Source organism: Archocentrus centrarchus, chromosome 6 (genome assembly GCF_007364275.1).
Source record: "Archocentrus centrarchus isolate MPI-CPG fArcCen1 chromosome 6, fArcCen1, whole genome shotgun sequence".
NCBI lineage: Eukaryota > Metazoa > Chordata > Actinopteri > Cichliformes > Cichlidae > Archocentrus > Archocentrus centrarchus.
In genome coordinates this window covers 23,099,924-23,127,310 of record NC_044351.1, presented here as the reverse complement: position 1 = coordinate 23,127,310, position 27,387 = coordinate 23,099,924, and the positions used below count along the sequence as shown (strand labels likewise).

The 27,387-nt window shown below is 38.6% G+C and overlaps 1 protein-coding gene across 1 annotated transcript in view; it reads left to right on the top strand.

Annotated features, from left to right (window-relative positions):
• shank3a (SH3 and multiple ankyrin repeat domains 3a) overlaps positions 1 to 27,387 on the top strand; it is a 157,492-nt gene that overhangs the window by 53,534 nt on the left and 76,571 nt on the right. The window contains exons 4-7 of the mRNA XM_030731876.1: positions 13,189 to 13,297; positions 13,812 to 13,963; positions 15,247 to 15,414; positions 19,623 to 19,739. Coding sequence (XP_030587736.1) covers positions 13,189 to 13,297; positions 13,812 to 13,963; positions 15,247 to 15,414; positions 19,623 to 19,739 — 546 coding nt within the window. The remainder of the gene's footprint in view (positions 1 to 13,188; positions 13,298 to 13,811; positions 13,964 to 15,246; positions 15,415 to 19,622; positions 19,740 to 27,387) is intronic.

The following is a 27,387-nucleotide window of genomic DNA, read 5'->3' as shown; positions in this document are numbered from 1 at the left end:
AAGTGTCATATGCTTCATGTCATTCAAAAATAGCTGATTTCACACATTTTCTGTAAGAAGAATTGTCTCATTTTGCCTCATTTTAGGTAGCAATAGGCCGTATGACAGAATAACCATGCTGGCATGTGCTTGCGGTGTCAGCAAATGGCAGGAATGCAGATCAGGGCTGGCTTTAAAAAAGCAGAGACATTTTGTTTCTTTTACTTCTCTGTCTGTGTCTTCTTTCCTTGCTGTCCTAGACAAACAGAAAGAAATCTCAGTTAAAGGACTACATAATATACTACATGTTCAAAAGGTTCAAAAGTTTTTTAGATGTTACAATTATGATGATAATGACTGCATCTTGTATAATTTGATCATAAACAGTATCGAAGATCGACGTAGCTACCATGACCCCGCCCACTGGTTTGCAAAGTCCTCGAGATGAGCATTTTCACCATTGCTTTCTTGGTGCTGAAACTGGATATGACAAGAGAGGGATGGGTTAGGGTCAGAGTGGCAAAAGAGCAGACATTCTTTACTTAAGTAGTACAGATACTTGTGTTAAAAAAATACTCCAGTAAAAGCTGAAGTACTGATTCAGCAATATTAGTTTTTTTGCCTCTGCAGCTAAACAGAAAAATGAGCACAGCCGGGGTTCAAAGTGCGATTTGCCAGGTTGGGGAACCTTAAGATTGATTCTAGTGGCTCAGCATGGGGAAAAGAATCACAACTCACAATAAGTTCTATTGTGAGCTCCAGTAGATTTTCTTTGTGTACAGGCTGTGATCAGCTGACCCATGCTGCTGCCTCTCTGTGGTTTACTGCTCTTTGTGGATTTACACAACTGAATTCAACAAAATGTGACTCAATATTTCACAAGCTATCCTGGCTGTTTTCCATCCCCTACACTGAGAGTATACTGTTTATACTGTCTTTATACTAGAGAGTATAAAGTTGGTATTAAGGTGGAGTTCAATGAATGAATCTAAGCATCAGCTTAAAGTCAAATTCATCTCTGCTACACTTGATGTAACCTCACACTGACCAGGAACACCACAGCTGTTGTGCACCCGTCTAACACAGAGCTTTACTGTAAATTCACCACAGTACAGCAAGCTAACCTGTTTATCCTGCATTAAGCTTCAAAGTATTTTCATTAATCCTTTGAATAGCACAAAGTTAGTATACCCCAGTTTGTTTTACAGGATGTTTCACAATATGACAAAAGATAACTTCAGATCATATACAGATCCAATATCTGATTTAAACAATGAAGACACTACATGTAAGCTTTAAATTTCCAGTTTATCAAATGTCACAGAGCAGCCCTTTCCTTTAAATATAAACTGCCCTTTCCTGCTTGCTCCTTTATCTCACACTCTTTTCTCTCCTTGGGAAGTACAGCAGCTGTACCTTTAGCTAGCAGACACACTGTGTGACAAACAGTTTGTGTGTTTGCGGATAGTTGTTGAGCAGTTAGAAAAGTAACATTTGAAATTAAACACCAGGTAAAAAAAGGTTACTCCCTTTATGTGCGTTCTTCTTCTGTAGCCCTAACTAGCTGCTGAAGTACTGTGACCACAACTTATGAACATCTCCACTAAAAATGCTGTTCCAGATTGTTCTGGCCCACTTTACCTGAGTATAGGGTTATAAATGATGCATAAATTATGTTTTTGGCTCTGTCATCTCTTTGTATGCAGTAAGCCTTGGAATGGATTCCTCAGTAGGATTGTCTTTTATTGTTCCCTTCATTTACTGTAGGCTCAGATTGAATAAAAAAATAAAACCGTCCCTCAGATGTGTTGAAACCTAAAATAACAAGCCTGTTTTGAAAATGTAAGGAGTCGAAAGTACAAATATTTGTGTAAAGATGTAGGGAGTAAAAGTAAATAGTCGTCAGAAAAATAAATACTGAATTAAAGTACAGATACCTGAAAATTCTATTTAAGTACAGTAATGAAGTATTTGTACTCCGTTACTTCCCACCTCTAGTTAGGGTAAATCACAAACCAAAGAGCATACCCTGGATTATCCTCCTCGCTGAACCATAGAACAATCAAGATTTACAGACAGACTCAATTTTGATTTCATTATGACCCTAAATGTGCGAGTGAACCCATAAACTGATGGGAAAAGTGTTTTCTGAGGTCAAGTCAGAGAGCCGTAAACCCATAGACTTCTATAGGACCAAAAGTCTTTTGCGGTCTTTTTGTTATCGCCCCCTGGTGGACATGAAAGCAATTTACGCTAGAGAGGTGTAAATGTGACTTGTGTCTTATGCAGAAGCATTTATGCTGGTGAATGATGTGTTAGATGCTGCTGCTATGGTAACGGCACTCCATCACTACGTTGGAGTGCAGGCTTTTTACTGCACTCATACATCATGAATAAAATGTGCGTGTTTAGTGTGCTAAATTATGAATTGGTGTTTTTTAGTGTGTGGTGTATTTGTCTGGGTACATATGGTTGTGAATATATCCAGTAAATTTCATCCTTCAGCCTCCAGTGCTTTTTTTTTTTTTTTGTGGTGTTAGGTTCACTTTAAGCTTAAGACTGTATCAAATTACTCAGCAATTTATTTTGCTGCAATACAGTAAAGGTTGTAGATTCCCCTTACAGAAAATCCTACTCCTTGGGATCAAATCCTCACTCTGTCATCCAGTATATTGGCCATTTTGTAGCTAAGAGCATTACACTTTAAGCCTGTTAGGTATGGATATTGGAGATTACTGAAGCTTTTGTGTTCTCAGACAAATATGGGCTAAGGTCCAGAAAAGCGTAAATAGAGACAGCATACTGTACTTATAGGCACACACAGATAAAGCAGAATCACCACAGTCTGCACTGACAGGCATTGAGCAGTAAGCAGCAGCTCTTGGTCTCCAGGGAATTTAAACAGCCACTTTAAACCAAAAAAAGTTAATAAATATGGTCTTTAATGGTTGGCTTCATTAAATCAACCAGCTGGATGTAATATTAAACATATTTACACAGTGAATATGAACGCAAGAATCTTGTTTTGTTCTGTAACAAACAAATTTTGTTAAAAACATGCATAAAGGGAGTCCAATTCAATGGAAAGAGTAAGAGTAGGTTTTTTTTTTTTTCATTCATCAAACTTTAAAAAAAAGGGGGAACAAAAGGAGCCCAGTCTGTATTGCACATGGCTTGACAGGCCTTGAGAACAGCAGCTTTAGTCCCGCCCATGCTGCTGATTGGCTAACGGTGTTAGAAAGTTGGTTCAGTTAGAAATTTGATTCAGTTCATCAGGATGCAAAATCTTCTGGGATTTCCTTACTTTGATTACTGGATTAGTGAGCATGCATCAAGACATCCTTCCATAGTGCTTTTTGGACCCACTGGCTTTTCACCCCAGAAAGCTTGGATGTTGCATGAATCAATCATCTTTTTTTGGGGTGGACAAATTCAAAGGTCTGGACTATTCCAACTGTCTCAAGCTGGGCTCGGGCTGCATGATGTTGTTGCCTGTTATGGTGGTTACTCTGTCAGATTAGAGTCTAAAAATCTGGCCTTTTGGAGACTGAAAGACACGGCAGATTGCTGCTCCACGATCAGTCAAGCCTGCTGTCAACATGCATGTTATTTGGAAGGAGGCACTAGCTAGCAATTTCCAGGAAAAGAACATAAACAGACACTGGCAGCTGAAGCAGTGTCTTGTTTCTGTATTCCATGTCACAGTTATACCAATTTGCACCAGGAATATCATCCCTCTTTTATTTTGTCATGTTTACAGTTGTTTACAGTTTAGTGGTTTAAAAAAAAATCTCAAAGGGTGGTGGTATTGCTTTGGTAAATCTCACAGACCTGAGAGAACTTGAAGAGTTAAAAATATTTCTAACAAGCTAGTCTATCTCATAAGGTATCCCTTATGCAGCACTGGTTTTCATCCATTATGACACACTATGCAAGATCCACTCACCTTCATTCCAGACCTCCAAGCAATGTTTAGATCTGTCTGATATCTTAATGCAAGACAACAAACCTGAGTGAAATAAATATGAACCTAATAATGCTACAATCAAAACAATGTCAGTGTTGATTTAACTCTAAATTACGCAGTGAATAATTGCTTCAAAAATGGATGTAAGTATAAAGGTGAAATGAACACTTCTCCTAATAAACAGATAAAAGCTAATAGCAGAGCTGCTGTCTCAGATTATACAGGTGATGTTCACACCTTTAGCAGGGGTAGGCAGTTAATTTTCCCCAGGGGCCACATGAGAAGCTGGGACTTTAGTGGAGGGCCGCACCAATAAGCTGAATTCAATTCTGCTCAATACTAATTTTATCTCTTTAGAAGCTTATAAGCCTTATAAGCTTATGCGGCCTCTTGGGAAAATTAATTGCCCACCTCTGCTTTAAAGTATAGCTACATGGCAAACAGATCAACACAATGGCATCATGTCATGTTGCATCAGAAAAACCTATAGCATGTGACTTACTTCATATTCACATTTAGTGACTTGGGAAAGAGACCACTCCCATTAGGATAGAAATGGATACTAGAAATCGTGACACTAAATTGGTTATTTGTGTAAAGAAAATGTACAATTTTTTTAAATTCAATTACTAATTGCTAATGATCACCAGTTCAGAGGAATAGAAGTTACTGGGGGAAATAATTTAAATCTTTACTGCTTGCTGCTTATCCATTAACCTGCCTCTCTGAAAGTTACTCGACAGTGGGGTCCCACCACAAAGAAAAAAAAAACAGAAATGCAGTTGAAGAGGAAAGGAAAGGTGAGAATAAATTTCATAGCAAGTTATGCCAGCTCAATTTTTTTGCTTTAAAATTATTGCTAATTTCTCATTGTTTATTAATTTTTATTTATTTTGGTTCAATTAATATGGAACAACGTTTCAGCAAACAAACTCCAAATGTCTCCCAGTAGGATTTCTAAATAGACTAAATACAAAATGAGAGTAAAATAGAGTCTCGTTTCATTGTTTGAAATAGAAAATAATACATGTAAATTTTATTATTACACAATGACTGTGCTTGGTGCAGTGTGTCCATCAAAGGAGTTTTGCTGTCTTTTATTAGCTTTAAGTGTCAACAAAAATATCACAGAAAACAAGACTGAAGCTGTACTGTAAATACATTGCTGCTTTGCCCTGTCATCATTTCTTCTCAGTAGTTTTCCTCCCTTTATCATGTTTTGTACTACTCTTTCTTTTCATTCTTCCCTCTCACGTGACCCCCTTTTTTCTTGTCTTTCTTCCATACAACATCATTGTGTTGCATTTTTAATGGGAACCTGCTTCTAGACCTTCATACTCTGCAATAAATCCATGAATTATGGAATAAACTGACAAGTAAAACTAACTAAGTAATTTGACTGTTTGTTTTTCTCCTTCTGGTGAGTAGAGGTTTAAAAAGAGGAGCTTCTGTTTTGGTAACGAGCCTGAATCAAATGGAAGATTCAGTCCACCAGTGGCTGCATCAGCATACTGCCTCCTTTTTGTCTGCTTTGTGGTTTTGCCAAGTACCTGAGGTGCATCTTAGTATATCTGCATGAAGCCTCTCGCTTTATCTTCCTTTGAGAAGATAATAATTCTATTACTATCCTGCTTTATGATGGTTTGATTCCAGTTCTCAACCTCTCTCCCCCTGCTTACTTTATTAATCAATCATACCTTGTCTTTTTTTCTTTTTTTATTGTTAATGACTCATCCTGACTCTGTTTATCAAAGTAAAAACTACATTTTGTGCCGTCTCCCACAGAATTTTGTTAATATTTTCTCAACAAAAATAAAATCCTGTATTAACCAGAACTTTGTAGTCTTTAGATTAGCATGCACTCCACTGAGGCATAACAATTAATTTGTGTTTTTTTTAGTGGCATTTAAGTACATTAATCTAAAGCCAATATGTCATTTCAGTTTTAGGGCTTTTTTTAGTTGTTTATAAAACAGAGGCTAACTGTTTGTAATGTAATCTCCCCATTAAATACATGCAGAAAGTGTTCTGCACATATTTAACACGGAGTTGTGTCTCAGTTTATGTGGCTAATTAAAATGCAGTGCCCCTGCAGCTCTCTGTACAAAGCATCTGGGAGACAGAGGTCAAGGCCTGCTTGCTCTTGCTCCAGCTTTTATATAAGTGGCTGTCAACAAAGAGTAGATCGACAGAATCGCGAACACTCTTTGCCAGATAAGGGTGTCTGTGTTTGCTGATGTGATAACACAAGAAAAATGCCGTTTTCCCTGCATGACTGCTGATGCCAAAAAACTTGGCAAGCACATCTATATCAGGTAATAATACATAGTATTTTTTTTATTACTTTTGTGCTATTCGTATTAGATAGAAACAGAATTTCATACATGCAGTGTTTATATATTAAAAGAGCACTTACAAGTAATTAAATCAAATTAAGCTTCAGCTGTTTTGCTGCAAATCTAAGTGACGGTGTTGGTTCAGGTTTATCAGGCTATCACTCACAGTCATAAATGTTTTCCGCATCATTGTCATACTGAGTACATCTGACAGCGCCATCCTGAGAGTCTGCACCTGATAAGTTGAAGTGTAGCCACATATGAGTCACTTATGTTGTGGTAACAGTTAGATCGGTGACTTTTTTGTTTTTTTTACAGTCTTTACAGTCTTTACAGTCTTTGTTGCCAAATATCAGGGTTTACACCATACCTTCACATTGCTAGCACTGTCAGCTGGACTCTATGCTGGCAGGGCGTAACATTTCTTCCACATCTATTCTTCCAAAATGTTTAGGGTGTGTTCCTATCATCGTGATGTCTGGTGGCCCCTAGAGGCTCACTGTATCTTGTGACAGTCTAGAGAGTGTGTGTATTTTATGAGCCAGCTCAGATTAGAGAAGCATATGATCCTCCTGAATACGCATCATGTTGGCGAGCATTGCAATTACCACTCACCCATGGCAAAGCGTACTGTTGGCCAGCTGTGAGACCAGGGGCTATGTAGCCATGTGGTAATGAGTGTAAATATAGGGCAGTGACAGTGTCTGACACATTTCCTGTAGCTGCATCCTGTATGTGATTTCTTTATTTGTGGCTCATTTCTAGGTGCTGTATGAACACGAGTTATTAAAAAGGGTCCACATCTAATTCTGTGTGAAGTTATGGAAAAGGGAGCAAAGGACCAAGAGAAAATAGCTGCACAGGGGGATTTGTGTTGTCTCTGTAATTTCTGGCCTCCTACCCTGGCTTTTATGAAGTAGTGGCAGATAATCCCCCTTTAGTGGTGGAAGAGACAAGAACCTCTTCAGGGTACTGAACTAAAAGAAGGAACCTTTATCCTCACTTCTCCTGCCAGCTAAAGTAGCTCTTCTACTCACTGCTTGCCACTGATTCGTGACCGTATTCAAAGTCACCTATCCACATATGACAAAATATATTCAGTATTCAGAATGCTGAATTAATCAGGGACAAATCCCTCCACTTCATAGATCTTAAATGTTGTGGGTTTAAGAATAATAAAGCTCCCCTTATTACTGACTCCTGGGAAACATTGTCCCAAGCCTCAAGCAGAAAAAGAAGGATATTTTCTTGATTTATTGAGTTGGTACATTGCCATAGATTACAGATTCTGACATTCAGTTCTTCCTCCCTGACCCTCTCTCGCTTTCTCTTTTTCTTGATCTGGGACAGCAGGGGCGCTTCATCACCATTGTAATAGTGTATGCACAAAAACTGCTTAGATTAGTTAGTCAAACTTTGAAAGTTAAAGGTCAAGACAAGGATTCCTTATAAGCAAAAAACTAATATGTACTCATTTTGCAACATGGTGTCTGTCTAATGACACTTATTGACAGGTCAAAATATTCTATATAGCTGTTTTATGTAGCAGACATTTTGAGTAATGAACTTTAAAATGATTGTCATTCAAACTGTATGTACATTATATTGCCAAACGTATTCACTCGTCTGCCTTCACACACATATGAACCCACAGGGTTTAATATGATGTCGGCCCACCCTTTGCAGCTATAACAGCTCCAGCTTTTCTGGGAAGGCTTTCCACAAGGTCTAGGAGTGTATTTATGGGAATCGTTTGACCATTCTTCCACAAGCACATTTGTGAGGTCAGACACTGATGTTGGACGAGAAGGCCTGGCTCACGGTCTCCTCTCTAAGGTGCACCGGTGTGCAGTCATGTTGGAACAGGAAGTGGCTATCCCCAAATTGTTCCCACTAAGTCGGGAGCATGAAATTGTCCAAAATATCATGGTATGCTGAAGATTTAGAGTTCCTTTCACTGGAACTAAGTGTTGTTTGTCACTCCAGAGAACACGTCTCCACTGCATTGCACTTGGTGATGTAAGGCTTAGATGCAGCTGCTTGGCCATGGAAACCCATTCTTTGAAACTCTCTACACACTGTTCTAGAGCTAATCTGAAGGCCACATGAAGTTTGGAGGTCTGTAGTTACTCTGGAGAAAGTTCACAGTTTGTCTGCACACTATGCACCTTAGCATCCGCTGACCATGCTCTGTCATTTTACATGGCCTACCACTTCATGGCTGAGTTGCTGCTGTTCCCAATCACTTCCACTTTGTTATAATACCACTAACAGTTGACTGTGGAATATTTAGTAGCAAGAAAATTTCACGACTGGACTTGCTGCACAGGTGGCATCCTATCACGGTACCATGCTGGAATTCACTGAGCTCCTGAGAGTGACCCATTCTTTCACAGATGTTTGTAGAAGCAGTCTGCATGCCTAGGTGTTTGGTTTTATACACCTGTGGCCATAGAAGTGATTGGAACACCTGAATTCAGTGATTTGGATGGGTGAGTAAATACTTTTGGCAATATAGTGTATGTGTGGCTGAAGCAGAGCAGAATAATGTAATTTTCATGGCATTTGTTCTCTGAGTGTTCCTCTTTGCTGGGGTTGCCTTTCCTTCATACAGACAGAGGTGATGTTGTTGCCCATAATGTCACGTGCAAAACATAACTAATGTATTTATATCTCATTGTGTTGGAGGGGTGTGACAACAGTTTTGCTTAATTCAATTGTTATCTCTCAAGATTACAAATTGTGGAACTGTGAGAATGTGTACTTGGGCAAGGCAAAACAAGGACAAAAAAGCTTGTACATGCAACCAATAGTATAGATCTTCTTCTTCTACTGTTCCTTCTTCATCTTTGTCGTCTTTTGCTTTAGGGGTCACCACAGCAGATGATCTGCTTCCATCTCACCTTGTCCCAACCTTCCCTTTTCTATTTTTCTATTTCCCATTTTTAATCATGCACACAGCATGTAAGAATAGGTTTTATGCTGCTGGAGATTTTGTTGTGTAGAATATATGGATCAGTTTTAAGTATTAAACTGTCTGTTCATGATGGTCCTCTCTTGCAACTAGCACCTGAGCAACATGAACAAGCTGAGCAATTAAAGACAGATAGTAAGAAAGTGAGTTGTACTTTATACAAAATTACGGAGTTTGTCAGTGACTTTTCACAAATAATAATTTTTTTTTTTTTTCTAAAAATAGTGCCCTACGCTGTGCATATTGGTTTTCTCGTACAAATCCATTTCCTCAACAGCACACTCAGTTATAGTCCACCGGCCATCTCCCACTAGTGTGATTGATTGGTGCTTTATGTCAGTGGGTTATGACTTTTTACAGAAGTTCATTAAGTGATTTCAGATCAGAAATCACAGAGATGACTGCCAGAGAGCAGAGTGCAAGATACTAGCAGGCAGAGCATACATGGAACACCAGCCAAGTGGATAGCATAGTATACAGGAACATCTGTGCTGAGTATGGCCTGGAAGTCTCAAGGTCAAAATGGGATACCTCCCAAGGGTGGTTGATAATAACCCAGCTAAGATCCTTTGGGACTTCCAGATGGAAAAACTGGTGATGGCTAACCAACCGAACATAGTAATGGTGGACAAGCAGAGGAGGAATGCCGCAGTGATAGACGTAGCAGTACTAAGCGATCACAACATCAGGAAGAAGGAGCACGTGAAGCTCAAGAAATACAGAGGGCTGAGAGAAGAGCTAGAGCGGATGTGGAAAGTGAAGGTAACACTGGTCCCCATGGTAATCGGAACACTTTATGCAGTGACTCCCAAACTGGTATAGCGGCTCCAGCAGATCCCAGGAATGACATCTGTGATCTCTGTCCAGAAGAGCGCAGACCTAGGAAGAGCTAAGATACTGCAAAGGACCCTGAGCTCTCAGGCTTCAGGCAGAGGACCTGAACTTGAAGGACAAAGACTGCCCGCAGTCTTTGTCCTGCAGTTGTCATTGATCCGCAGCCGGAGCCTCTGCTGCCTGCAGTCTATATATATATATATATATATATATATATATATATATATATATATATATATATATATATATATATATATAAACAAAACAACACTGGGACTGTTGCATCACCCACTCGTGAGTTGTTGATTTTCTATGATATGTTTTTGTTTCGTTTGTTGATGTTTTTATGATGTGGCCATTTAATTTAGATTTCTCCTTCAGGCCATGCAGATGTCATTGCTCTTCTTAAAAAATCCATTGTTCCTCCTGGAAAACAAAGGAAAGAATACCATATCTAGGACTGGATGAATGATATCCAATGAGAAAGACTGGCCACAATAATGTATGAATGAGACTTGGCAAATGATTGAATGAAATGAAATGTGAACACACTACTGTTGAGGAGAATCTTATTTTATGTGCCAGCATTTCCCAGACCCTGCTCTTGTGTATATGCACAAGCTTGCCTAATAAACGGAAAATATAAAAGATAGACCTATCAACTGTTAAGTGATTCCTAGTGTAAGTAATAGGTAATCACTGCACAAATGATTGAAATAAATTGATGAACACTGATTTCTTTCAGCCCACTCAAGGCTTTTCTTCAGTATTTTGTTCAAACTCGAAACATGACAGGAAGTTTTTAACTTATTCAGGAAGAAAGAGAATTGCAGCATCTAAAGGAGGAGACATAAAAGAGGTGCAGAGATTAAAGTTTGAATTTCTTTTCTTTTATCTTGCCCAAAGATAAAATCAGGATGATTTGTGGAGTATTTTAGCTTGAAATATACTGTAAATCTCTTGCCTTTAAAAAAAAAAAAAACCCTGTGTGTGCATTTAGTTCGGCCAATCAGTTAACATTAACAAGCCATGTCATTTCATCATTTCACTTCATTATGATTGATTTGTAGACTGAGTCATGCTAATCTAGTTGGGTTGAAAATAAGGCAAAGTCACTGATTAATATGTAATACAGTATTTTGGATTTACTGAACAAAATCTTTTGGCTTGTATTTTGAAGGTATAGATCATTAAAATATATTTTGGTTAGTGTTATAGCAAATTATTGGCCTTACAAGTAACATGTATTGTGTTTAATCAAAGAGCTTTGATGTTTAAATCTGATGTATGGCAGACTGTCACCCTTTTAATTATTTTCTGAATATTCAGAATATTTAGTCAAGTGTCAATGTGTCAGTATGACTGGGAAAATAAATAAATGTGCATCCCCCTGTGTGTGTTACACTGACAAAAAGACAGCAAAAGGGAGAAGAATATAAAGGCTTTATTAAGACCTTCACCAAAGCAAATAAATCATTACCCAGCCTTTTTATCAGTCCTCTGCTCAACAGGCAATAAAACACACATCAGATCCAGCTGATCACTGGCAAATCAAACCTTCAAGGCATTATCCTAAGTGTTATGCAGGACACACAACCACACTCCTTCACACACATTCACAAACCCAACCTCAGTGCTCTTCCCACTCATGTACATTGGCTGCTAGAGCTGTCTTTGTATCCCATCACCATAACAACTGCCTCTCTGAACATTGTAAAAAAAAAAAAAGAAAAAAAAAAAGAGGAAAAGGAAAAAGCCAAAGTGAATTTCTCTCAGTTTGACTTGGAGATAGTGAGAGTAGCAGTCGGCAGCTACTCACAGCATGTCAGTGGTGTCTGTGTTCAAGAAACAGGCTTGTAGAGGCAAGCGGTTTGCAGATGACTTGGTGAGAAGAGAAAGGAGGTGTGTGATGTGAAATTCGGAAGGTGTTGTATCGTGTGACTTTCAGAGTGTGGGATAACCAGTATATGATGCTGCACATGGTGAGTGTCAAATGGCTGCTGCTTGCTGTTCTCGTTTTTTGCATGCGAGTGCTCATACTCGTAAGGATGGGTTTGAATTTGTTGCATTACATGTCTTCATTAAGTTGTGTAAAATGTAATGAGTTTACGTGTCTGGAGGCTTTTGCACATGCGGATGTTATGTAATGAGAGAAGCTGGAAGACCTTGAGAGAATGAAGGAGTAATGAAAGTTCTCTGTAAATCTCATTTGGGATACCGCAGATATTCTGTAATTACATCCTGGAGATGATATTAAGCTATTATCCATAATTTTATTGACATTTTATGTGTTCAGTGTTAAAATTTTTTTTGGTCAGTTTCTTTCAATAATTCCTTTTGTCTTCCGTAAGTACAGTACATTCTCATTGGAACAATTCTGGGCTTTACTTTTGTGTTTCAGATTTATTGTTGCCCTGATTTGTCAGACTATTTTAATCTGTTATGAAGTGTTAGCACTGGTGCCTTGCTCACAGCTTCATTTCTCACTTTATACTCTACTGGCTTGCACTCACATTGGTAAGGGTGATGAATATTTTTAATCATAAGTCACAAAGGAAATTAAGTGTTTTGTGTGTGTGTGTGTGTGTGTGTGTGTGTGCGTTTTAGAGTAGGTATGAATTACATGTGAGTTTTTGCTTTTGACTGTGTTTGTTTGATGAAACTGGTCTTAACTGGTTTTAAACATCAATATTAGAGCCCATGTGTGTGCGTGCGTGTGCGCGTACGCGTGTGTGTGTGTGTTATAACTATTACATCTGGACTCAAAATACGACATTAGCCTCAGGATCTCATTTTCTTGGTACTAATCTCCAAAGGAAAACTCTTCTTCTCTGTGTTATTTTGCAGCTCCTTCCATGTCTTTTTTTGGTCTGTGCTATAATAGCTTATATACCATATCTTCTGAACATGGTCCATTTGCTTGCCATGACAGAACAGAAATAAAACCTTCAAACACAGACGGAGAGAGCAATGACTTCAGCTTTCATCTCTGAACTGCATTATTAAACATCCCCATCCGCAGGAGTCTGACATCATCCAATCACAGCTGTTTTTCCTCCTCTTCCCCTTCTCCCTGTTTCCTTGTCTCCCTCCATTAGGCAAACCTGAAGAAATTCATGGAGTATGTGCAGCAGAGGAACACTGAAAAGGTCTCAAGGTTCTTGGAAAAAGGCCTTGACCCTAACTTCCATGACCCAGACACAGGAGGTGAGCAAGACTTTGCTAGGATTGTCATCCCTCCCATACTTGAGTTAACTTATTGTTGACTATTGTTTTTTTTTTTCCATCCTTGACTTGTCTTTTCTCTCCTTCTGTCTTCATCTCAAATGACCATGTATGGATTTCTAAAATAAGCCTTATGCATGCTGGGTAAAGCTGGATTATTCTCTTTGCTAATCTCCTCATGTATATGCAAATGTTTGACCAGCCATAAAGGAGATTTCAGTGCTGGGTGACCTGTAGTGTAGCAGATGAGCTGCGAAGTGAGGCAAACATGAGAATAGGCTGATTTGACACCAACTGGAAGCAGCCAACAGACAGGAGGGTGACAATCTCAACGGCCAAGGCAGTTATCCAAATGCAGAGCTGTGTACCCACAGCTAATTTTGTCATAAAATGTACCGATTCAAATGAAAGATGTTTTGAGAGAAGAATGCACAGTAATGTCAGTGGAAATAAGTTGGAGTTTACAAATACATTTTTTGCTTCCTTGTGCTTACAGAATGTCCTCTAACGCTAGCAGCACAGCTGGAGGGCTGTGCAGAGCTCATCAAGGTGCTGAAAAGTGGCGGGGCACATCTGGACTTCAGAACAAAAGATGGCATTACTGCTCTGCACAAGGCCGTGCGCAGCAAGAACCACACAGCGCTCATAGTGAGTACAGTTCACACACGTATACAGCTGGCTCATACCTTTTTGCTAGACCAACTGCCTTCATGCAAACTCCCCCTCTAGAAAAGGAGAGTTTACAGGCAGGTAATGTATGGCAGCAGGTGCTTGAGCTACTGAGCACAGAGGGCACTTACTAAATGTGTGAGATTGAACATACCCGCTTTGAATGGGCTGACATAACCACTGAATGGCCTTGCACATGTCTGGTTTGAGGAGGCTTGTAACCCAAATGAGAGGAGTTATGTGAGTCATATTTCCTGTTGAGTCTGAACTGTTGAAACTGAAATGAGTTATTTCCATTTTTGATACCAAGCACAGTTATGGTATTGAAAGATCCTAAAGAGCCAATAGGAGAGGGTTACAAATTTCAGGAGCTACAGCCTGAAAAGCATTGCCACCTTTTGTCCTGAGCCTGGATTGAGGAACTCTCAACAACCCTGCATTAGCTCTTTAACATTAGCAGGTGCCTTAGCGTACAAGGCTCAGAACTTGATCTCAAGAGTCATGATTTTAATTTTAATGTTAAACAGCATAAAGAACTGGTAACCTGTCCACGGTGTACCCTGCCTCTCACCCTATGACAGCTGGGTTAGGCTTCAGCCCTCCCACAACACAGAACTGGATAAAGCAGTTAAGAAAATGGATGGATGTTTGGAGGGAGTTAAATGAGACCTTCAGGATGACAGAATTGTAGAATAGGAAGGAAAATGAATAAGGAGGAAAAGAAGGAAATTATTGCATTTATAATAATTTCCATGTCAGCTAATGGACCCATTGGGCCTAAGTTTAGTAATGTTTTTCAGCAGGTAGAAACGGAAGCAAACCAAATGATATTCTTACTAGTCAAGATTCAAAGCTTTGTCCATACAGATTAGAGGATAGGTTTTACAAAAGGAAATAGAGAGTCTATACTTTCCATCAACAGGATAATGACTGGTCAGGCAGCAAAAAAAACCCTTTGTTTTCTAAGTATTGAGCTTTAGAAAATTGCCTGCTATCTAATATTTTATATAGTTAAAGAAATACACCAGAGTAGATAGTCTTGAAAGGTGTGGCATAAATGAATCATTTAATTTGATATTCTTAGCATCATAACAATAATATAAGATAAATTTAAAATAGCTTTTATTTACTAGTAGAGTGCAAACATGTTCTTGGCATTTGTGATTTCTCTTATTAATAATATGTACATTGTGAAAAAAAAAATACAACCACGACTGGCAACTGAAGACTGAAGACCCTAAACTTGCCTCTTTTCTCACTAGACGCTGTTGGACTTGGGTGCATCTCCTGACTACAAAGACAGCAGGGGGCTGACTCCTCTCTACCACAGTTCAATGGTAGGAGGAGATCCCTACTGCTGTGAGCTGCTGCTGCACGATCATGCACAGGTGGGCTGTGTGGACGAGAATGGCTGGCAGGAGATACACCAGGTAATACACAGTGAAACACACGATTACCCTAAACCAAATAAACCAAAGCCCAATAGCCGAGTGTTAAGCCTCAACCATCTGTTTGAAATCTTAGGGACAGGCCAAAATGTCATCACAATACAAAAATGTCTTCACTATAATGGCTTTAAACTAAAATTGTTCTGTACAGACACACTCACACACACACACACACACACACACACACACACACACACACACACACACACACACACACACACACACACACACACACACACACACACACTTTTTGAATGAATAGGATTCTTGGAAGATCCAGGTTGGGAAGAAAACATTTTTTTGTCCAAGAAAAAATGTCATTTAAATGAATGTACATTTAAAGCTGTGAAATAACAAAATTATTTTGTGTATTTGAAAACCTCAGTTTTTTAAACATAATTTAACAAAATCAATTGTATTAGGTAGAACATCAGAAAGGCATGGGATCTGAACATCATAAGTTTGGGCTAATCATTTAAGATGAACTACTGACACCACTGTTGTATGGCCACCTTATACTGGACACATTATGTCAGATCAGTCCAGTATCTGGCTCTTTTCTCACCTATGGACTCACCAACAAATATGTGAAGTGGGTGCGAATGTGATTCAACACATAGATGTAGCAGGGCACACTGGGAAAGCTGCGGAGGGGGGGGTCGAGTATCAGTCTGAGTTTTATGAAATGTCTCCCAGTGCACAAAGAACTTGCAGAAGTGTCAACAGAAATCACTGGGCGCAGATCGCTTCTGAAAATAACAAAGCGCAAGATATATATTATACTTTGATGAAGTTCAGGACTTGTAGAATTTCTTTTTCTTCAGTAGGTTTGTGCTTGCATTTGTTTGGGACAGTCATTACAGCAGTTATATTGAAGTAATACACACAAATACTTTTGAACGCACATATCTTGCAGACTTTGTGCAGTAAGCACGTCTTCCCTCCTACTGAAACTGTCCATGGTTCGGCTTGGTTTTTTCTTTTTTGTTTTTTTTTATGATGGGTGCACCTCTTATAAAGCACTTGTTAAAAGTTACACAAGTGGAAAGACTTACTGAGTCGGGTTGTAGACGCCTTTATAAAGGGGTATAGCCATGAACAATGACTGTATAAGAAGAATTGGAAGTTATATCTTAATTTATAGAAAGCACATTATTAAACTTGGGCTTTGGCCAAGCTAGACCATGGAGAAAAACTGTTACTTAAATTAATGGGTGAAGTGAAGTGCTTTTAAGTACTTGTTGCATACTTTTCTAGAAAATGTGCACTTATGTCTGAGTTATTACCAGCTTAATGTGCTTGTAAATAAATACACACTGAGTCATTTATGGATATTTTTAGTATTCCCGCTGTATTTTTTTTCCTGTATTCTGTATTCTACCTGCTTACTAACTAAGAACCCAAAAAGTATTTTATAATTTTACATAGATTGCCTAGTAATTAACTGAATCCAAGCTTGTACCTGGCAGTCCAAGTAGTGATGCAGTGGACCTTAAAGCAGAGAATTGTTACAAAGAGCAGGCAGCCTTTTGTTAGCTTTTTACACACACGCAGATACACACATACAGGCTTGCTCTGCCCTGTAAACATAATCCAGGATAGTGTCTGCATGTTGTTTTTGCTTGTGTCAGGCCTTTTATATTTAATATGTGAGTGGTGACAGACACTGGAGGCCTGAAAGTTCCTGTATTATAAATGTAACCAAACAGACATGTAGAAGAAATGTTGAATGGCAACATTTGTTGTAATAATAGTTAGTAGCAAGAGAAACACAGCTCATTAAAGAAAGGCTGTCTGCATCATCTCAGTATTTATTTGCCTGTCTCCTGCACAAACCTTTCATTACACACGTTGTCATGAATTTCACCTTCATCTGTCAGTTTTACTTTTTTTATGTAGTTATTTAGACAACATCATCTTAGTGTATTTGATCTCAAGGTCTTTCAGTTATTCTTTCTTGGAAGTTTTTATGAGCAACATGAAACATTCTGTTTGTTTTTGATTTCAGGGATTAGTTGAAGTGAACTGTGATAATAAAGAAAATTAATAAAAAAAGAGACTTAACAGTTATTTGTGAACTACATCAACCATTGTGCTTGGGAGAGTTTTATTGAATATGTCAGCTCAAAGGAAGCTCACTGTACTGGAAAGATGAAAGGACTCCTGCACGAAGTGGTATCTACATGTTATTTAAGAGATTTTATGGCATTCACTCAGTTTTTATATTTCCATAGTGAAATGTTGAGACAATCTGCACTTTCTTACTTTTTATTCCTAGTGGTTGTGCATGTGTAGCTCTTTATAATGCATTTTCAACTGGTCACACGAACACTGGCACAGCAACTTGGAGTTTAATGTTTTACCAAAGGACACTTTGGCATTTGGAGCTGTGGGGATTGTCTTGTGTGTCTTGCAAGATTTCTGCAGCAGAATTAATTAATTTTTTTTTACTGTTTTACTAAATTACACTTGTAATTTTGTGTATAGCTTTTTTGCCCCTGGCCACACACCCCAAAACGGACATCCGTACAGCACAGTGGTTCTCAAACTTTTTCCACCATACCCCACTTACATCACACCACGAGGGGGTCCCCCTTGGTGTCAAAGCAAAGTCCGGGGAGAGCAGCAGATGGCGATTGTGTAGAGTTTCGCTAGTCTCTGTGCTAGCATACCTGCTAACATTTTCTGATGTTCAACATTTGTTCCAAATGACCCTTTCTCCCAGGTTGATCGTGCCCCATAGTTTGAGAATCACTGATATAGCAGATTATGTTAATAAACAGATCTCAACAACATACAGCTTCTTACTAGGAGTTTATAACAACGCTATTGTGCATTTAAAGTAAATGCATTTAAATTTAAAGCATTTAAAGAATTTGGTGAATCCACCCTGAAACACTCTGTACTCTAAATAAACCTCCTCAAAGAAAAAGGTTAATTTTAGGGTAAGAGTGCAAAGATGTTCTTGTGATGATTTGTTCCTTATCTGTGTTTTCACTGCTACCATTGGGAGATGAGAGTAAATCTAAGAGTCCTTCAGTCCATCACACTTTTACCCCATTTCCTTCCTTTCAACTCTCCCTCCACATCTCTCCCCTTCTCTTGTCCTTCCCAGCATTAGCATTCCTTGGGCATGTATTGTATACAATAGAATACACTGCAGAAGGGCTGATAACCAACAACAATCCCAGAATCATTTGTGCAGAGTTGCATTGCTGTCATACACTGTTAGCAAGACAGAATACAGAAGTGAGAGAACAATTGCTGGGGCGAGTTGTGCACCTCTTTGTCAATAACGCGGGCAAACCACGGATTTGGAGGGGAAAAAGGAGAAAAAAGATAGAGATTAGATGAAGTTTATTGCTCCCAGTTATGTGAAGCAAGAAGCAGAAAAAGTAGGAAAAGGCATAATTCTTGCTAGAAGAGCTTCACAGATTATATTCAGGTGATACAAATAAGAGGTCCCCCTTCCTTTTAGAAACTGTTAGCAACGTAGGTGAGAATAATTTTACAATGGAATTCGCCCAAGGAACAGCATGGGCTAAAGATTCAGTAGTTTTCAACCGATAAGATAATCTATAGAAAGACATATGTTGGCTTTTCTTTTTTATTTGATTACATTCAAACTATTCGGGTATAGCATTCCAGTATACAATTGTATATTGTGGCAAAGAATAGATTAAGGTTACATTAACATTACATTAATTTGACCATGTCAAGAAGTGTTTTTTCTTGGCTTCTAACAGGGGTGACTGAACATTTAAGGGGTCTTGTACAGTAAAAGCAACAAGTCTCTGTTACCTTATTTGAGAAAGATTGATACATTTGCCTGTTATTCCAGACTATTTGATGGTCAAGCAAAAATTTCTGTTGTGCTTCAGTCAGTAACACCCTAATTAACAAGTCAGACTCACAAAATACAGTAGTGATTCAACGTTGGCTCTTGATGAATCTTAAAACCCTAAAATATACTGTTGACTAATTGACTAATTTGGCTAATTTGCAAATACTGATTACATCCCTGATTAATTTCCGGGCTGGCCCCTTTGTCATTCTTTAACATATCTTGTTTCTCTATAAATTTGACTGTTAAGTCAGCTATCCCACTAGTTTGCATTCTTTTCTCAGGGACTCTGTGTTTACTTCGTTTTGACTCTGTTAGTGTAAATGTGTTATCTCTGTCCTTTCAGGCATGCCGCTATGGCCATGTGCAGCATTTGGAACACCTGCTGTTCTATGGAGCTGATATGAGTGCCCAAAATGCATCTGGAAATACGGCTCTGCATGTGTGTGCCCTCTACAACCAGGTACGACTTGTTTCAGGAAAAGAAAAGCAAAATTGATGGACTTTTTCCTTGGAGAATAGAGGGAATTACATTTGTATTGTATGGTTATGCATTACACAGTTTACATCCAGTGCAAATGTTTAGTGCCAACACAGGAGAGAAAATGTCACATTCAGCAGCAGGGTGAAAAATACAGGACATGGTGGTCATTGGCCTTTTTGATGCATTTACAATATAGACCAGGCACCAGAGCCAGCTTCCCATCTGAGAGTGTGTTAGCTTTCTTAATAATCTTTACCCTAGTAGTTTGAGTGTGTGTGTGTGTGTGTGTGTGTGTGTGTGTGTGTGTGTGTGTGTGTGTGTGTGTGTGTGTGTGTAAACCAAACTAAAATCATACATAGATGAGGAGTAACTCAAAAAAGCTTGCATTGCACCTTTTCAAGCACTGTCTGTGAAGTAGGTCTGAGGAATCCAGTACTGGTGGTTTGTTTGGGGAGTAGGCTGGTGGCATTGATGTGTACAGTATGTATAATCCTTTATTAAACTTTATTGACATTTTTTTTTTTTTCAGATCAGTTGATGCTCAATAACCAAAAACGACAAAGTAAAACCTTTTTTTTTTTTTTTTTTCATATTTTATTAAAATCTAAAACTAAAATCGCTTTACAAAAGTTTTCAGACCTTTTATGTAACACTGGGCAGCATTACAGCTTTGGGTCTTCTTGGATCAGTCTCTACAGGCTTTACACACCTGGATTTGATCAGTTTATTTTAATCTTCCCGACAGATGTTCCCAAGCTCCATTTGCCCTTTGGCTGCACCATTCAAAGACTGTCAGAAACTTGTCCTCTGTTAGTACAACTACTGGGTTCTTGTTTGCCTCCTTGACTGAGACACTTCCACTAAGCTACTCAGTTTGGCCAAATATATAGGAATAGTCACACACTTCACAATTATTGAGGCCACTGAGGAAGAATCAAAGCATAAGAAGTGGTTTTGCATCCATGCTCTGATCAGTGCCTTGTTCACCAATGTGAACTGTGGTACCCTCCCTTTCTATACTTTATCCAATCAGTTGAATTCCTACAATACAGTAAACGATTGTAAAGGTGAAAGAATTTGAATACTCCAAGGTGACTGTATGTTTTTTAATTTACGCATTTATCTATGCCTGTTTTCCATGAATAGCAGAAGCAGTGATTGCGCAAGAACATTGAATCTTGTGCGACTCAAGTGTCTTACTCAAGGATATTTATTAAACCCAGAGACTCCAGAGATGTTACTTACACTGTATGTATATTTGCAGAAATGTCTTTGCACCGTGCTGCACGTAGTGTTTGTGTGTGCTTGCAGATTCATGCAGTCGAAACCACAGGTCAGTGTCAGATTGTGGCAGTGTTGAGCTGAATGGGATGAATGCTGGGCTGTCCCTTAAAAGAGCAAAGAGCATACACTGAGGATATTACCCTGTTCTGTTTTTAAAGCTTGCTGGTTAGTATTTCTTAAAGGGTTAAGGTGGTGTTGTTCTATATATTGTTTTTCTTAACAAATCACATGTTATGGTTATAACAAGTGGTTATTTGCGTTGCCTTCCTATCAGCTGAAAACAATCTGGCCGTTCTCATCTGACCTCCAGCATCAACAAGACATGTTCAACCAAAGAACCGCTGCTCACTGGATATTTTCTCTTTTTTGGACCATTTTCTGTAAACCCTAGAGAGGGCTGTGTGAGAGAATTTCAATAGATCAGCACTTTCTGAAATACTCACACCAGCCCATCTGAAGCCAATAACCATGCCACCTTCAAAGTCACTTAAATCACCTTTTTTCCCCCTATTCTAATGCCAGGTTTGAATTTCAGCAGGTCATCTTGGCCGTGTCAACATGCCTAAGTGCAGTGACCGGCTGCTATGTGATAGGCTGATTAGATATTTGCCTTAGCATGTAATTGAACAAGTGTATCTAATGACGTGGCTAGAGAGTGTATATACATAAATTGTTTTATTTTTAGAAATAAATTTGGTCTGGGCATTATATATTTAGTTAGCAAATCGTACTCAAACAGTAAATGGTGCGTGTAGGACACCATTTCCCACTATGGGTTTGCACACATTAAATATGTATGGCAGGAGGCTGGTGTACCTGTATCCATTGCTGTGTTAACAAATATCACGCGGTCCAAATTAATTGTTTCTAACAGTTTCAAATAATTGAAAATGTCCATGATATAGCACACATTTTCAAGCTTTGGTGAGATAGTAAATACTTGCTTATAGAATGAATTCATATGATTTTGTTCTAATCAAAAGGATTTGTTAGTAATATAAAAGTCTTATAACATTGCCAGCCTTTTTCTTTCAGTCACATCCTATGATTTACATGTCTGCCAGGTTTTGTAGTCCCCGAAGTTATGAGTGAGATGATGACTGTAGTGGGTTTGATATCTGTGTAATCTACCAGAAAACCTAAATGTTAGTACCTTAAAATAAGATTATACTGTAATAATAATGAGTTGTGATAAATGCTGTAGATTAAAGTACAGTATTTTATAATAGGAATGAATGACAAGTAGATTAGAATAGTGGGGGATGAGGGCAATAAATACCAGAACTCTCCTGTGAAAACCATGTAGATGTAGAACAGCCATGTGCTTTTTTTCGTTTAAGGCTTCTCAAAGAGAAGAAGCTTTTGTGCTGCTTCCTTGGGAATTAGAGTTGATGAACAATAAATAAGCACTTTCCTCTCTCGCTTTCTCTCTCCCAAATGAACAAGTGAAAGATGTGTGTATGTGTATGTGTGTGTTGGCATGTTGTGATTTTAACTTAGTGCTACACAGCTAATTTCAGCCACGATGAATGACCTGCTTCAGCTAGACTGGAACACCACATTATCAAGAGAGTATGTTTGTGCATCCATGCATACATATATGTGTGTGTGTGTGTGTTTGGTGAATACAGCATAAATACTTAATACATGCTGTTTGTGATTTAAGGTAGTTCATGTTCACTTCTCAGAAGAGTGTGTGTGTGTGTGTGTGTGTGTGTGTGTGTGTGTGTGTGTGTGTGTGTGTGTGTGTGTGTGTGTGTGTGTGTAATCTATTACTGATGTATTGGGAACGTGGACCTGTTTACACAATCACATTATCCCAATCTCTCTTTTTAGAGCAGGAAGTTCCCATAACATAAATCATTAAAATTTAGTATAAATACTTGGTTTAAGATTCAGGCTTAGCTAAGAATTAGGAGCATCATGCCATGAAAAAATCAGTGAGTGCCCGACCCACTCAAAATCAGCTGATGTTTTTATGTACTATAACTTTTGCATTTTTAATGCACCTTTATATCCATCTGTCCATTTCCTTCCGCTTATCCAATTCAGGGTTACTGGGATGAGAGGGTGGGTGGCAGGGGAGCTTCATTCAGTTTGCCTTTTGTATTTATAACTAACAAGCTGATGCACTTTCATAAACATATAATTAATCCATTAAAAATACATAGGCGTGGGAACCAGTTTGTGGAAGCAATGTTCACCCATATTTAAATACAGTGGCCAGGAAGGACACAATGTCACGTGGCTAGAGACCGGCCACATATGTAGTATGCCAAAAGCAAAGGAGAAGAGGAGTCGTAGGCATTAATGTGCCGTTAAGGGACATTTAAATTCATGCCTGCACTTTTAGACTCAAGATATGAGGCATCATACCTATATTTTATCATCTGAGAAGGGGTCCCCTTCAACAAAGAAGCGAAAACACGAAGGACAGAGACAACATAACCGGCATCTTAAATAAAATGTCATTCTTTCCCTTCTGACCTCAAGCCTCATCTCCTGAACTGTATTCAGGGCTCTAACGCACAGAAATGTGCATAAACATGCTTATTTATTCCTAATGTGGTCGCCAGTATGTATTGTCAGCAGATTAGACATGGGACTCTCCCATCTCCAGACAGCTGACAAGCCAGCTAAACAACAGCAGCTGGTTATAAGCTAGCATTATGCCAGCTAATGTTTGAGTGTCCCAAAAATCACATTTTCCCTCTGTTAAATAGTTTGATTACATTCTCACATCGTATGAGAGTTTATTCACTAAGTCTAAGAGTCTATCAAAGTTATATCCACTTCATAGACAGTTTCACTAATGCTGGCTAACAGCAGCAAAAACAGCAGCACTTACCAACAGAAAAGTTCAGGATATCCTCAACAACTCACCAGAGTATCGGAATCTTTTCACAAAGTTTTGCAGCCTCTTCCAGAGAAAATAAAGGTGGATCCTTCTCATCCAGCATTGACAGCCCACACAACAGCGAAAAACTCCGGGGCAGATCCAATCCAGAGTCACTTTGCTATCTGAGTACACTCAGTGCATGTGAATGGTGGAGTTTTTGACGTGACTCAGGGGTAAAAACATGAAATACAATAAAATATTTAATTGACCATTTCCGTTTTTAATTTCCTGATTTTTTTTTTTTTGCTAAGTGTTGATATTATTCAAATATATTAAAGTATACAAACAGTAGCAGAAACACGTCAAGCCAGCTGTGGCCATTATGGCGTACAGTCTAAATTCAATGCTTTTGATCGCTCTTGGCTGACTAAAACATGATTGTCCTATAGCAGCCAACATAGCTAGGATTGGGAGGGGTAAGAAAACAGAACTCAGTTGACTGCACTCTACTGACATCTAGTGGTAAAAATATTACACACTGTAACTTTAACTGTTAATGCCTAGATCATGCTAGTCTGGTGAGCTGGCCTGTGGTATGAAAATCTTTTTTCCTGCCTTTTTTTGTTACTCATCCCCTCTAAAGAGAAAACAAGGTATGAATTGAACTATGGTTTTGAAGAATTACACCACTAGATTATGTTTGGGTTTCAAGAAAATATTGTCAAAATAGAGTTCTCTAAAGTGATGGATGCACATGTGTGCCTGCCTGTGAAGAGAGGGAACACAATCAAAGACAGAATGGGTAAATGGGTTCATTTACAGTTAAATGCAACTTCTTCTAAGTTTTTAGTTTGGTAATGGCTCTTGTCCCAGCTCTTGTGTGCTCCTGCTGATGAGGATGGTTGTTATCCTGCCAGTAGAGACGAACACCACATTGAGCTGATCAATCCCAGGAAAAGTGTGTCGAAGCGGGGTTCCAGAAGGCCAAAAGCAGGCCTACATCAATGATTATGTACAATCAAAGTAAGAAATGCACTGCTAGAATCAACTGGGAAACCACTAGTCTGGAAGTCAATAGATCCATATGGCATGCGTCACAAAAAGGGACAGATAGATAAAGATGGAAGAGAGACGCTGACTAACAGGATGCAGTAATCTTCAATAAAATGTACTTGAGCACTGCTCCAAACGCCCTATTGCTTGGGTCTGTCTGGCTATTAAAGTTACTTAGTGGGATTCCAGCTTGGCAGTAGCAGTGAATGAAGGCAAAGCTCAGATCCTTGGGAGGTTGTTGGTTTAACGATTTAGGTGAGACAAAGTACTGTAGGAAATGGCAACACTGATGAGTGAAATTAAAGAGAGGTGGTGCAAGACGCAAACCAAACTATCCAAACCAGTCAGACCAATGAAATCTTAGGAGGGAGGGATCACTTGGTTTAATGCTACAATATTGTGCATTATGCTGTTGTTTTGCACAGAAGAAGAACATATTAGCTCTTATATAAATGTTTCAGTTTGAAATGATTCACTTTATGTGCCTTCAATTTTAATCACAAACTACTGTAAAAGCACGCTCACTTTTCAGTGAAGGATGCCAAATCTGCTGCTTCAGTTTTAAGGACAGAAGGAATCCTCAAATGTATAAACATGTCTGTGAGAGGAACCATCTGTCACATTCTTTACACACGACTGACCTGCATCGTTAGAGTACTTGACTTAACTCGCTTCCGTTTGCATTTCATGAAGCTAAAGTAATCACATCTAGCAAACCACAATGAGAACTGGAATAGTTTCCTTATTGGATTCCTATAGGAAACCTTAAAGAGAAGAGCAACACTTGTGGTTCACACTGTAATTAAACACTGTGTGTGTGTGTGTGTGTGTGTGTGTGTGTGTGTGTGTGTGTGTGTGTGTGTGTGTGTGTGTGTGTGTGTGTGTGTGCGTGCGTGCGTGCGTGCATGCGTGTGTGTGTGTGCGTGCATGCATGTTTTATGCATTTTTGAAACTGTGTGTCAAAAGGTTCAGGTGTTGCAGTACTCACACTTGATTATAACATGTTTGAGTCAAGGCAATTACTCGAGGTTAATATCAATATTACATGTTTCCTTAACTTGTAGGTTAAATGCCAGTTGCATTAATATGCATTAGTAATTCTGAGGTTCAGGTCCACCCGATGAGGTCTGTGTGACAAATCAACAGCTCTTTCTATCTGCTTAGCTTGGTACGGAGGCTGATTGGAGAAGTTTTATGAAACAAAGCCTAGCCTTGATTTGTCATTACTAGAAAGGCAGACTGTGGTACATGTTATACTTCAAACAACCTTCACATAATCAAGGACAAGTTGAAGTGATTATATCATAGTTATTGTGATTCGCTTGATTGTGTTTTGTATCTTTCTCTGTTCTTTTGCTCCCTAACCTTGATATATATTCTCCACTATTCATTGTTGTCACACCAAAGAGTTGAAATATACTTGTACATTTTTCATGTGCACTCGCAGGTCTGCCTGAATGAAAACCCATACCCATTTAGCTGTCCATGAATAATGATCATTATGATGCTTTACACTGAAAAATGTCTGTGTTTGCATTTGTGTGTGTGTGTGTGTGTGTATATTCAGTTGCTTCATGTTGGCAATTAGCATTACTTATATTACTTATATTACTTTCACTAGGAATCACTTAACAGTTGATAGGTCTATCTTTTATATTTTCTGTTTATTAGGCAAGCTTGTGCATATACACAAGAGCAGGGTCTGGGAAATGCTGGCACATAAAATAAGATTCTCCTCAACAGTAGTGTGTTCACATTTCATTTCATTCAATCATTTGCCAAGTCTCATTCATACATTATTGTGGCCAGTCTTTCTCATTGGATATCATTCATCCAGTCCTAGATATGGTATTCTTTCCTTTGTTTTCCAGGAGGAACAATGGATTGTTTAAGAAGAGTAATGACATCTACATGGCCTGAAGGAGAAATCTAAATTAAATGGCCACATCATAAAAACATCAACAAACGAAACAAAAACATATCATAGAAAATCAACAACTCACGAGTGGGTGATGCAACAGTCACAGTGTTGTTTTGTTTATATATATATATATATATATATATATATATATATATATATATATATAGGCAATTTTAGACCCAATTGTGTTTTAGATGTTAGCATAAAGAATAATCATATATTAATCATAACACTGGCTCCATTTGTAAAATATACCCAGTGTCTTCACCATCTGTTTACATGTACTTTTCACATTTCTTTGTTTCTGGTACCATGCTTAATATACAGCTCAGTTTAGGGCACGATGAGTAACATCCCACACCAAAATTAGCATCTGTGTGTTTTACCAGAAGAGGGTGCTCCAGTGCATACGAGAGTGGGTCACATATACCCAGCCTGAAGAATAAAACCACATGGACAGATTAACTGAACAACATATTCAGTTAATCTGGGTATGCATGTTCCTGGATGTGTGTAGCGACAGGAGTCAC